This window comes from Zootoca vivipara, chromosome 1 (assembly GCF_963506605.1).
Source record: "Zootoca vivipara chromosome 1, rZooViv1.1, whole genome shotgun sequence".
Lineage (NCBI taxonomy): Eukaryota > Metazoa > Chordata > Lepidosauria > Squamata > Lacertidae > Zootoca > Zootoca vivipara.
This window is the reverse complement of record NC_083276.1, coordinates 108,393,645-108,405,895: the sequence shown is the minus strand read 5'-3', so window position 1 is coordinate 108,405,895 and position 12,251 is coordinate 108,393,645. Positions and strand designations below refer to the sequence as shown.

General features: G+C 42.5%; 1 protein-coding gene across 5 annotated transcripts in view; it reads left to right on the top strand.

Moving 5' to 3' along the window:
- The window catches only part of COBLL1 (cordon-bleu WH2 repeat protein like 1), an 82,719-nt gene that overhangs the window by 66,454 nt on the left and 4,014 nt on the right, over positions 1 to 12,251 (top strand). For 4 of the 5 annotated variants that reach the window (XM_035132730.2, XM_035132683.2, XM_035132721.2 and 1 more), the window contains exons 8-14: positions 2,711 to 2,861; positions 3,288 to 3,362; positions 4,461 to 4,619; positions 5,839 to 6,079; positions 7,439 to 7,524; positions 8,293 to 9,842; positions 10,041 to 10,220. In XM_035132730.2, coding sequence (XP_034988621.2) covers positions 2,711 to 2,861; positions 3,288 to 3,362; positions 4,461 to 4,619; positions 5,839 to 6,079; positions 7,439 to 7,524; positions 8,293 to 9,842; positions 10,041 to 10,220 — 2,442 coding nt within the window. The remainder of the gene's footprint in view (positions 1 to 2,710; positions 2,862 to 3,287; positions 3,363 to 4,460; positions 4,620 to 5,838; positions 6,080 to 7,438; positions 7,525 to 8,292; positions 9,843 to 10,040; positions 10,221 to 12,251) is intronic. The other variant, XM_035132712.2, reaches the window with a different exon arrangement.

Here is a 12,251-nt window from a genome sequence, read left to right as displayed (position 1 = left end):
TATAAATGTCTGAAGTTTGTCAAATTTGGGCCCAAGTAAAAAACAACAACCACACAGCAGCAACAGCAACAAAAGTAAAAATTCAGAGCATAGAAGCCTATTGAGATTAGTCATGCTAGAGCAGTTTCCATTTTTCTCCCTACTTTGTAGAACAGGGAAACAAACCATAGAATGGCTGGCTTAGCGTTGCACATGAACCAACATGCATGGTTTGTTTCTCTTCAGTGTTACATGCGATTTTGGTTTTAGTTTTTTGAGAGGCATCACCTTGGAAGATAGCATACCTGAAACAATTACAGTTGTACCTCAGAAGTCGAACGGAATCTGTTCCGGAAGTCTGTTCGATTTCCAGAACATCCGGGAACCAAGGCGCGGCTTCCGATTAGCTGCAGGAAGCGCCTACAGCCAATCGGAAGCTGTGACGGACATTCGAGTTCCAAAGAACATTCACAAACCAGAACACTCACTTCCAGGTTTGCGGCGTTCGGGAGCCAAAATGTTTGACTCGCAAGCCGTTTGACTTCCGTTGTACAACTGTATTAGACAGCAGAAGCATGGAAAGTGCACTCCATGGGTGCAAGTTAGGACCCAGGACAATAACCTCCTGCTTTTTAAAAGGTTTCCCCATAAATCTCATTGCAGCCATAAATTACTGTTTTGTATTTCTTGTGCACTGGTTTTGAAACTTCTTGCTAGCCTTTCTTTTCTTTTTTTCTAATCCACTATCAATAATGTTATTTTAGGGCACAGATGAGGAACCTTTTCGGGGGGGGGCAAGGAGCCACATTCCTTTGTGGACCACCTTCCGGGGTGGGGGTTGGTGGGAAATGCCTGTAATGGTCAGAGCCAGAGGCAAAGTTGGTGAAGCAACTGAATGACTTCTACCTTTGTACAATATTCCAGCTACACACAAGCCAGAAGCTTTTAAACGCCAACCCACACCTCCAGGCAAGAAAGAGTTGTAACACAAATTTCAGGCAGACAGGAGGAATTCAGGAGCAAATTGTGATTTGGAAAATGCCCATGCTGCTGTGAGCTAGAAAGGCCTTTTGAATGTAGTTTCTTTTTTTTAAGAAAAAGCTAGTATAAAGAAGTATTTCTAGTTGTTGCAACAAACCATTGTGGTGGCAGAGGCATTTTCCTTGCCAACTTAGACCGGAGTGGCTGGCTGTTCCTTGGCTCTTTCTTGGGACAAGGGTGATCAAGAGGAAAGAGGAGGGTGGTAGCACTACAGGGATCCAGGGGGATCCAGTGGCTGGTGGGGGAACTGGTTTTCGGGGAGCCCTTTGGGATTTTGCTGAGGGCTTCCTGAAGTCTGGCAGTAGCCCTGCCTACATCCCTGTTGTTTGGAATGAAGCCTTTTCACAAAGTTTTGACAGCGCACTAACAATCTGTTGTTAGATAGGAGAAAGCGAACAAAACGTCTCTTGCTGCATTGCCTTTATAGCAGATAACTGAAGCGCCCTTATCCAAACTGAACAATTTGCTCAATTCTGATAAAAGTGCGGCTGTTTATCCATGCCAGAATGGTAATATCAGACAACAGCAAGAAAAAACCCCCAGCCAAAAACAAACACTGACTCTACTGTGTCATTTATTGCAGTCTTAACTGTTTTTAAATGGAAAATATAAGACTTCAGTTACCTTCTTAGTTTCTCCAACGTTCTGGACTGGGCAGTAGCAGAAAATAAAAATAAATAAAAGTTGCTTTGTAACATTCAGGGCTGCTGACATTTTGAGTGTTTGTTCTAAATTTCGGAGCCACAAAGAATCTTAGCGCAAGCCTTGGTGCTTGTTTCCAAGTAACAAATGGGTGCAGCTCTCACAAAGAGCAAATGAGGGGGTAACCATGCCTGAACTGTTCTTCTTCACATTGGAAAAAAGGGGAGAGAGATTTACATGTTTAAATGCTCATCTTATCAACCCACCTACCTATCTCACATAGAGGCAATTCAGAGAGAAAGGAAAAACTACTCTTCTCATTGACATGAGTTTTCTCTATGCAGGGACTATTATTATTATTTTTTGGATGGTGGGCGGTGATGGAGAATTCTGTCCAGGCAGAAGTTGTTTGCGAGAAGTTAAGTCTCCGATAACTGAATGTTTGGTTCATAAGGACACTTGCTGCATCACACTGGACACTGCTAACTCATTGGTATTGCAACAGGAGATTACTGGTTTTGTGGCATTTTCTTTTTCTGCTTCCTAAGAACATATTTTTTAAAGGAGCAATTTAATAATAATAATAATAATAATAATAATAATAATAATATAACAACAACAACTTACTACTTATATCCCACCCATCTGGCCGGGCCTCCCCAGCCACTCTGGGCGGCTTCCAACAGGATATTAAGAACACAATAAAACATCAAACATTAAAAATTTGCGTAAAGGCTCACCACATCTCACTCTCATAATGCTAAGGCTGCCTTCCCCAATAGAGTACCATGTGGTATACTGGACTGCCTTTCCCATAATCCCTGACCACTGGCTAGGGAAGGCTGTGCTAAACCATCGTTCAGCCACCAATTTTAGCTTTACATCTGAACTGGATTTCTGATTCACTTATGAGAAATGTTAAGCGTCTGTTATGGGGCTGCTGAATTGCTCATTCCATTCACATTTTTGCTTTTGCAAATTACTAATCTGTTTGCCGCATCGTTGATGTTTGTTTGTTTGTTTTTACTACCCACCCCCAATTCCCCAGGGACTTTCGGGAATAGGAATAGTGAGAACAGGTTCTCTTCAGCTCAGTGGCACATCTTCCGTCAATTCTTCTCTGAGGCGAGCAAAGCGCAAAGCCCCAACGCCACCTCCCAGAAAATTGCAAGGCCAAAGTGACAACAGCATTGAGACAGGTAATCTTTGCAACAAAAATTAGGTTAGGTTATATTATTTCTGAATTCACAGCTTAATCTTGAAGTGGTTTTGCTCTCTTGGGGAGTAATAGCGTCTAGGTTAAACACATAAGAGAGAGAGAGAGAGAGAGAGAGAGAGAGAGAGAGAGAGAGAGAGAGAGAGAGAGAGAGAGAGAGAGAGAAGAAAGAAAGAGTCAGAGGACACTCACCATATAACGTGTTCAGGAAAGAAAAGTAGGAATGTCCCATAAGAGAAATATAAAACTGACAATTTTTAATGTCTGTTCATCATTGACAAAATGTATTCAGGTCATTTCCCCCACTCTATAAATTTTAGACCATGTCTATGTATATAATGTTTGTATTTAAAGTACGTTAGAATAGGAAATGTTTCCTCTACTATTCTTAACTGCATTAACATTTCAGGATCGGAGTCTGCAGAATCAATTCATGCAGAAGGCACCATCAAAGGAAGTTACTCAGAAGCACCATCTCCAACAGGTAATTTTTTCATGTGGCATTTAGTGAAAAACAGGCATAGGTCTAGCCACTAGCATGGCCCCAGAATCCCATTCCCATTGCCATTGCTGCTGCCGAGAGTCACTTGCCACACATACGGTTTATAAGAGACCCCAATGGGGGTTAAGAAAAACAGCTAATAACGGTTTTTGCTTCAGCAGTCTGCTGAAGGATCATTTCTTTGCAAACATTAACAGAAGTAACTAAGAACAGCTTTGCATGTAGCTCCCCCTACAGCCACATTTGGGCTGGATCTAGACACACTATGCATGTTTGAACTTGAGTTTAAAGCGTTGTCCATTTGAACAGGGAAAACAGGTAGAGAAAAACAGGACTCCACGCCGTCATCTGGTGGCACAATATTGTATGTGGCACATACAACGCATACAAACCGCTTTTTCTTTACCAGTTAACTGAGTCCCTAGTGTCTGCAATGCCTCCAGTTACTACTACTATTTAATACTGTTACTTCATTCTGCAGTAGGGAAGAAGGCTCATTCCCGGTCACCATGCTGGTGGTAATTCTGAGTAGTAAGATCAAAATATAGTCACAACTCAAGTTCAAACATGCATACAATCTAATATCGGTAGGGCTGTCATACAATTAAATAAACCGTAGTCAATTAAATAATTAAATGTGAATCTGTCTATGAATTTAAAAAAAAAATTGAAGGAAAAGGGATTCTTTTGTTTAGATGATTCATCACCTCTTGCAGAAGGCACGATTTTGGAAAAGGCATTGCTGCCCATGTGAAAGGGAGGGAGGTTTTGCCTCTTTCAAGATGCCGACTTCCTGTAGTTACTTTTGTATTAAAAGTGAATTGTGTTGTTCTTGTTGATGTTTTTTTTTAAAAAAAACCTCTTGATTACGTCTGTAATCAATCAACTTGTTTCAATTTGATTAATCGACTAAATGCTTCAGCCCTGTTAACACGGTGTAACGCAAGCTCCTTTAATGTAACTAACTTGCTAGGGCTGCAATTCTGCTGCATTTATTTTCCCTTCCTCATGTTTTCTTGTGTTTAGTGATCAGATTAATGCGAGCTCACTCATTGTATTGTTTCCTAACCTGCTTCTTAGGCAATGTAATTGATCTAACTGGGACCACAGTGTCAACAACAAATGCCTCGTGCAGCTTGGAGCCAACCAATCATGACATAAACAATACCCTGCAAGTCCCAGATGAAACTAATCTGGCTAATGCTGATAATCCCGATGAATCTGAAGTGTCTCTTAAATGTAGGTGGTGTTTTGCCTTTAGGAGTGGTTTATTTAGATTACGCGTGCAAAAGTTATCATTGTCGGGAAAGCAACCTTTTCTGGGGCAGCCTTCAGGAAACCTGGTGCATTCCCAGGTGTTTTGGATTCCAGTTCCCCCAGCAACCTCAGTGGTCAGGGATGGTGGGAGTTGTAATATGACAACATCTGGAGGACACCAGGTTGGAGGAGCCGGTTCTAGAGCAGCGGATGAGGAACCTGTGGGTGGCGCTCTGAGACTGCAGCTCCACCTGGGTTTTCCATTCAGTTTCATTTCAAGTGCCATGGGTAGGTGGCCACAACAATGGGCCCCCGATGGTACAATTCCATTTAACTCTTCTCTCACTGATGATTTCGGAGATTTATGTCAATTGCCTGCTTTCCAACTACCATGTTTAAAACGTAGCAGATCACCTTTATGCTCAGCTTGTTGGTTTATTAAGGGGGTTCAGAGGAAGCTGATTTCTCCCCAGAATTGTGATCAGGCTGTTAGGCAGCTTTCATAGTCTATGAAACCTATGCCATAATAAGTTTTGTTAGACTTTAAGGTGCCACGTGATTTGTTGTTGCTTTGCTGTAAGAGATTCATGCAAGCGGCCCCCACCCCCGGAATCTAAATAAATCTGAAATATTAAATGAAATAATAATACAAAGAGGACTGTTAATGCGTTGGGAGGCACCGCAGTTTAGTGTCAGAGGTAATGTTTTGCCCGCGGAAGGGACCATCGCTAGCATTGCCAGCTAGGGCTGGGAAAGAGTTCTGCCTGAACCCTGAAGTGTTGCGGCCAGTCAGTGTAGAGAATCAATGGGCTAGATAGGCCAACGAACTGACTCCTGGTATATAAGTCCCCTTCCTATGAGTTCATAATCTTCTGAATGTGGAGACATTATGGTAGCAATGTTTTCAAGTGGTTGCCAGTCTTTCTCTGCTCATACAAGCCCCCAAACACACCTTTGTACTTTTACTCCATAAGAGCAAAACCTACCACCCTGCCCTGCTGATCTATACTCACATTTATCAGAATTTTAAACTATTTGAGCCACAGGGACAAGCATCCCCCTCACCCCACACACCCCAAACTCCTTAAGTAAGCCTGCTTTGATATTCCATTTGGGATGGTATTTTTTTGTTTTTAACAATGCAATGTGATATATTTATCTTGGCTTATTATTGCTCTTTATGCTTTTCTTGGGAGCGCAGCCGACATAGGCTCCGAATATAGTCTAGAGGAGATAGATGAGAAGGAAGAAATACTTGAAGAAAGTGCAGGGGCTCCTCTCACTATGCCAGAGGCCCCCATCTCCTTCAGCACTCCTGAAATTCCACGGGGCGTTCAGAAAAACGAGACTGCTTCATTGGGTTCAGATCCTAGCATTGGGTGTGGCGATACTCTGCAAGACTCAAATGGAGAAGAAGTAGAAAATAAGACTGCACGGGAGAAGTGAGTGCATCAGGCTTCTTTCTGTAAATGGTGGTGGGCCCCCTTTATATCCTAGAAGGAGAGCAATTGATCGCTGAGCCTGTGTTTGTGATTGCAAGGGTGCCCTGCCCACTGTTATGGTATCTTTGTAAATCAATACTTTTATCTATGAGAAGGGGTTGAGAAAAGTGGTGCATTGGTGCTCTGAAGTACAAAGCAATGCACCCAGTGCTTATGCTAAGTTGCGTAGCAGCATTTCTTCTTTGAGTTACTTATGATTAAACAAGTGGTTCACCCTCTTGTTCTAGCGCCGAACAAAATAACTCCAAAAGAAAACTCCACTGTGACACCACTGCATAACTTGAACTGATAGACAGACTTGAACTTGTTCATTTCCATCACACTTGTGGCCTCAATCAAGATAGTGGGTTTTTAAACTCGCTACATGTGATAATTAACTTTGCCAGTGCCTTAATGTTTGTGTTTATCATCAATAGTGCTTTGTGAATGGTCACTAATATTTTTTTTACATAATTCAAATTATAACAGCCTGTGTGTGTGTGTGTGTGTGCATATATATATATATATATATATATATATATATATATACACACACACACACACACACACAAACACCTGCTAACTTAGGATAACACTTCATGCATCTGAAAGTGGACTCTAGCCCATGAACATTTATACTGAGACTTGGAAACTCAGTGCCCTTGTCTATATTTAATGCTATGGCAAACCATGGCTTAGCCCAGGGCTTGGCAGAAGCCGCCACCAAACCGAGCTGCCTGCCCAGTGAGTCCCCGTGCGCTGCGCTAAACCAGCACGGCGCAGGGATTCGCTTTCACGGCGCCGAAAATGGCGGCTGCGCAGACGCCAGAAGTCCCATCTGTGTAGAGTTGGAAATCGTGGGCGCGCGTGTTCATGCACACCTGCAATCCAGCCCACAGAGGGGGCTCTGCAGCAGTGAACCAGCCCAGGCAAGGTAAGCCTTGCCGACCCCTGGCTTAGCCCAAGCAATCAAATGTGTAGGCTCCAGGGAAAGAGGCTACACCCAATTTTTTTTCCTTCATGGTTTGTTTTGTTGAGTTAAGCCATGGTTTAGCTTATTGTGTCATCCAAACCTTGGCTCATGGTTTTAGCTTTCCCTACCAACCCACAGTCCGTGAACTATGGGATACCTTCGTTTTGGCTCATGGTTTGTCCAGAGTCCTTAACAACTGGTGTTGTTCAGAAGCAGTGGCTGTAATGCATGGGGTGGGGCCAGGATGTAATCACATGAGGAGAAGAATGCCTGAATAGAATTTGAGTGTTGTTCTCAATATGTTACTGATGCCAGTCTATCTATTGTTGTGGTGTGATGTTTTGCAGAGCTCAACATAGTCAAGTGTTCATTGCAAATATCACACTTGGCAGCGCTAAGCCACTTGGAGCATTGCAGCCAAATGCAAGCAATGGTGAGTAAATTTATATTGTTTGTGCAAGATGTATTTTCAGTTGCAGCAGAATCCTGGCAATGTTGTTGGTGTCTGTTCAAACATCCTGGGCGGTATCCGACTACAGTGTCCCATCAGCACAAAAGATTTCTGTTTGCACAATGGGAATTCTCCCTGGAGGTATGCTGGGGAGGCAGATATCCTTGCACTGAAGGAACATTCATGTAGTGTTACATTGGATGCAGCCCATTGTGTGAATGGCGAATGTGAAGGAGTCTTCCACAGTTTTTTCCCTAAGTGGTATTGATGGGTCCTTGCAGTTGCTCAGAGAAACCTGAATATGAAGCATACTATATTTGTAATACAGTGGTACTTTGCAAGACGAATGCCTCGCGCAGTGAAAACTCACAAGACGAAAGGGGTTTGCGATTTTTTTGGTGACTCAAAGGATGAATTTTTCTATGGCCATGCTTCGCAAGACAACCTTTTTTCAATTTTTTTTTGTTTTTGTTTCCTTGGTTTCCATCACGCTTCGCAAGACGAAATTTTCGCAATATGAAGCGACTCAGGGAATGAATTAATTTCATCTTGCGAGGCATCATTGTATTTTAAAAAAACTCTTGTGTCTGTCATATACTTATAGACTGCATAAACTATGTACCAAAAAGCTGTACTCTGAAAGTTTAGCTCCAGTTTAATACAAATTTGAAAGAAAAAGAGTGATTCATGATTCAAACAACTTGATCCTAATGCTAATTTCAAATTTTCGTTTGCCTTTTTTTTATAAAGGTCACAGTGATGCAAAATTTCTTTCTCCAACAGAAGAAAGTAATATTGATGCAAGAGAAAGTAACAAGCTTGAATCATATCAAAATGACATAACTGTAAATCAGGAATGCAGCCCTCAAGCATGTCTAGGGGTGCAAGATAAAAAATGGGATCAGTCCAGTGTGGAGACAGTAAAGACTCAGGATGTTGCAATTCAGGCAACCCCACCCAATGGTAATTTGGGTCAGACTGCACTAAGGGAGAGTACTGGTCCTCAAGGCGGCCAACTGGTCACACGCAAAGATTCAACTCACCTGCACAAATCAGCTCAGGAGAACCAACCCTCAGGGTTCCTCAGCAGGGTACATGAGACCGTAGGAACTATGACAGAGTTCAACCAACAAAGCGAACAGTCGGCACATGACCGAGCAAATTCTAACAACCACCAATATAACACAGTTGAAAAGGATAGTCCCATTTTACCACAGAACGTCATCAAAAGCCCTGCTAGTTCTCCTCCAAAAGGTTACCCACCTCACTGGCAAGACTCTAAACCTAAACCTAAACCTTCCAATGAGATTACAAGAGACTACATACCCAAAGTTGGAATGACTACCTATAAAATAGTGCCTCCAAAATCTCTGGAGATAGTGAAGAATTGGGAGTCGGACCCTGCGGAGGATCGTGAAGCAGCCCACTTGCACATGTCTCCCAAGGAGAATTCCCAGGAATTTGGTACGCAAACAGAAATGCTTAATAACTCCAAAAGCCTGAGCCCAACAGGACCTGTTTTTAGACATGAAGTTACGTTGCTAGGGAACGATTCGCTGCATAAAACATACAGTGTTGATAATGCCACAGTTCCTCTCCCTAATGCCGAAGGGAGGAAAATGGAAGTGGAGCATTACAGACCTGGTCCACAACATGTTGCAGCTCCATTTGTGCTAAGCACGGAAAAGAAAAGTCCGCCCCCACCGGTGCAAGAAAAACCAAGGATCTTAAGTCCTACAGGAAAACCAAGCAACTTCTATTTACAGATGCAAAAGAGGGCTTCTTCTCATTATGTAACGTCTGCAATTGCAAGAAGCAATTCCATTAGTAGCCCTACGCAAAACGAAGCTAAGAGTATGGAGCCAGAAAAAAAGTTGGCCTCGCCAGATCATACTTCTTTTCCATTTCCTAGAACAGTTACTGTTCCTTCTCAATTAGTAGAGGAAAAGACTGAAAACGGACACAGCGAGGAAAAGACAGAAGTCACCACTCCTCCTGTAACAATGCCCAAACCTCTGAATTCCCCCTGCTCCCAGCCTCCTCCCTTAAATCTGAAAACCCTGAGGACTTTCGTTTTGCCGCAGCCGTATTCCAGCTCCAGGCCGTCACCTTTTGCTCTTGCTGTATCTTCGGCAGTTAGGAGGTCGCAGTCGTTCAGTAAAACATGTGCCAGTGCACCCAGGCCACTGAAAGAGCAATTGTCCCTTGACCTTTCCTCATCGGTGTCCAACACGGAGATAAAGAACCATTCTCCTTTACAGAGCCCAACTGGACAGCTGCAACAGAATGTTGCAGAGAAGGTAAAAACCAACAATAACATTTGTCCTCAGCTTCCACGCAGTGCTTTCTTACATGCATATATCTTGGCATTTTGCAAAATAAAATACAGTAGAACTGTTCTGTCATTCACTAAAAGTGTGCATTGCATTGCGTGTTGCTATCTAAGGTAGCGTGAGCTTACTCGGGGCAATGGTTTTCTTTCTTTCTTCTCCCAACAGAAAAATAATTGTGCAACCCATGAGCAAAATAGGCAGGTGCCCTCTCTATCTGGCCACCCAACAACTGCCGTCTGTCAGAGAGGGATTGCTGCGACTCTCCAGCGCCCTGACCCGGAACAGATCCACCAGAGCTTGCTGGCTGCAATCCGCTCGGGAGAAGCTGCTGCCAAATTGAGAAGGGTGAGGTGGTTGGGTTTTTTGTTTTTTTCTCCTCTCCCCTTTCCTTTTTCTTCTCATCATTAAAATAAATAACAATGGATTTACAGTGCTTACTCTCAAAATCACCATAGCAATCGGTGCTGGCATTAATCTTTTGAAGGAATCTCACAAGTGTGCTTTCTGAATAGTGCCAATAGGGGAGATATAAGGACTGGTTGCAAAATGTTCTTGCTGGCTTTGAGTAAAGGAAAGAGTGCATACAGTTTTTCCCTTAAACATACATTTGGCATAAAGTGTATGGGGGTGATTCCCTCTGCTAAATCCTCCATTGAAACTGCTGTTAGGAAGAAGCTTTAAAGATCAAGGTCAAAAGGAACTTGCCTCTCCTACCTGTCTTCAGAATTTGAAAATTCCTTGCTAATGCTCTGCTTTCCTGTCTCAGATTTCAGAAAGGTATTTCAACAGTTAGGGGAAAGAAGGCATCCATATAGAGCTGGAAATTGAATATTCTGGGGTCTTTCTTTTTTAATGAGTGCTTTGTTTGGTTTGTGGCAAGAAGATGAACATTTTTTTCTATTCTGACAGTGCCCCGTCAATGATATTATCCTATTATGAATTGTCCATGACTAGAATATGGTCATGAGAGATGCCTTTTTAAAGCTCTCCAGCCCAAACTGCACGTATATAGTTAGGTATCTCCTTCCTTCTCTGCTTTTGTTATTCCTGTGCTATGCAAAATTTAATCCTACTTTGTCTCTCTCACTTGTCACGTCTGTGCCATCCCACATTTGTTTAATTAATGAATTTATAAATCGCTTCTCAGGAAGCATCATAAGGAGAGCAAGTACCAAAGAATGCAGACAGTCTTGACATAATCAAGTAGAAGTCGTTTTTTTCAGGTGTTTTAAGTTTCCCTGAAGTTATATTCTGTTTAAGAGAACTTTTTTCTTTCTTTCAAAGTAGCATGGTAATGACTGTGCTAACTCACTATCTTACAGTATGAAGAAGTGAAGCTGGGGTGAGAAAAGTGTGGTATCAAATTTATTTTTAAGCCTCTTGTGAAGATGAAGTCAGACAGTGTCTGTAAAAACGTTGCTTCAACTTTTAAATCAAGGCGTATTGCACAGGGAAAGAATTAAACACTTAAGTCAGCAGACCCAAAGCTACTGCATTCACTTGTGTGTGAAGAACAAGTGAAAGGACATTTAACTCCTATTTAAATGGCAAAGTTCGGCTAATGCTTTGTGCTGTTAAATTGGGTAAAAGGTCTGTCAGGTGCTCTCAGCATCCGCCAAGCATTCAAGAAACAAGGCAAAAATTGCCACTGCATTCAGCCAAGCATTTGCTTTAATAACTCGTTAGGGTACAGAGCCAAACTCTGTGGTCTTTTGTGCTGCAGTTTTATTCCTGCTGAATAAAGCTTGCAGTAATTGCTAACCAAATGGGTCAAATGAGGTTGGGGTTTGAAACTATTTCTCTCTCTCCAGAATATTTCCATCATATGACTGAACTCTCCCTGTTAGTTTCCCTTGGGCTCACACATCTTAAGGCATTACTTTCAGTTTAATAATCAAATGAATGCATAGGCCCATTGTATTGTCTTCAGCAGGCATCTGCAAACTTCAGGCTTGCTTGGAACTATTTAAAAAAAAAAAAACTAGAACCTGGAGATTACAGAACCAATTTGAGCCAATTGGAAAACAGTGGCTTGGTGAAGAACAAAGCCAGACGCAAAATGGTGGCTCAATGGGCAGAGCCCAGTTACCTGTGCCCCACCCCACCCCACGAAACATGCACTGGGATGGCAGTCATATACAATGACAAAAAAAATACATCTGAGTAACTTCTAACTTGTTTTTGTTTAGTCGTTTAGTCGTGTCCGACTCTTCGTGACCCCATGGACCATATCACGCCAGGCACTCCTGTCTTCCACTGCCTCCCGCAGTTTGGTCAAACTCATGTTTGTAGCTTCGAGAGCACTGTCCAACCATCTCGTCCTCTGTCGTCCCCTTCTCCTTGTGCCCTCAATCTTTCCCAACATCAGGGTCTTTT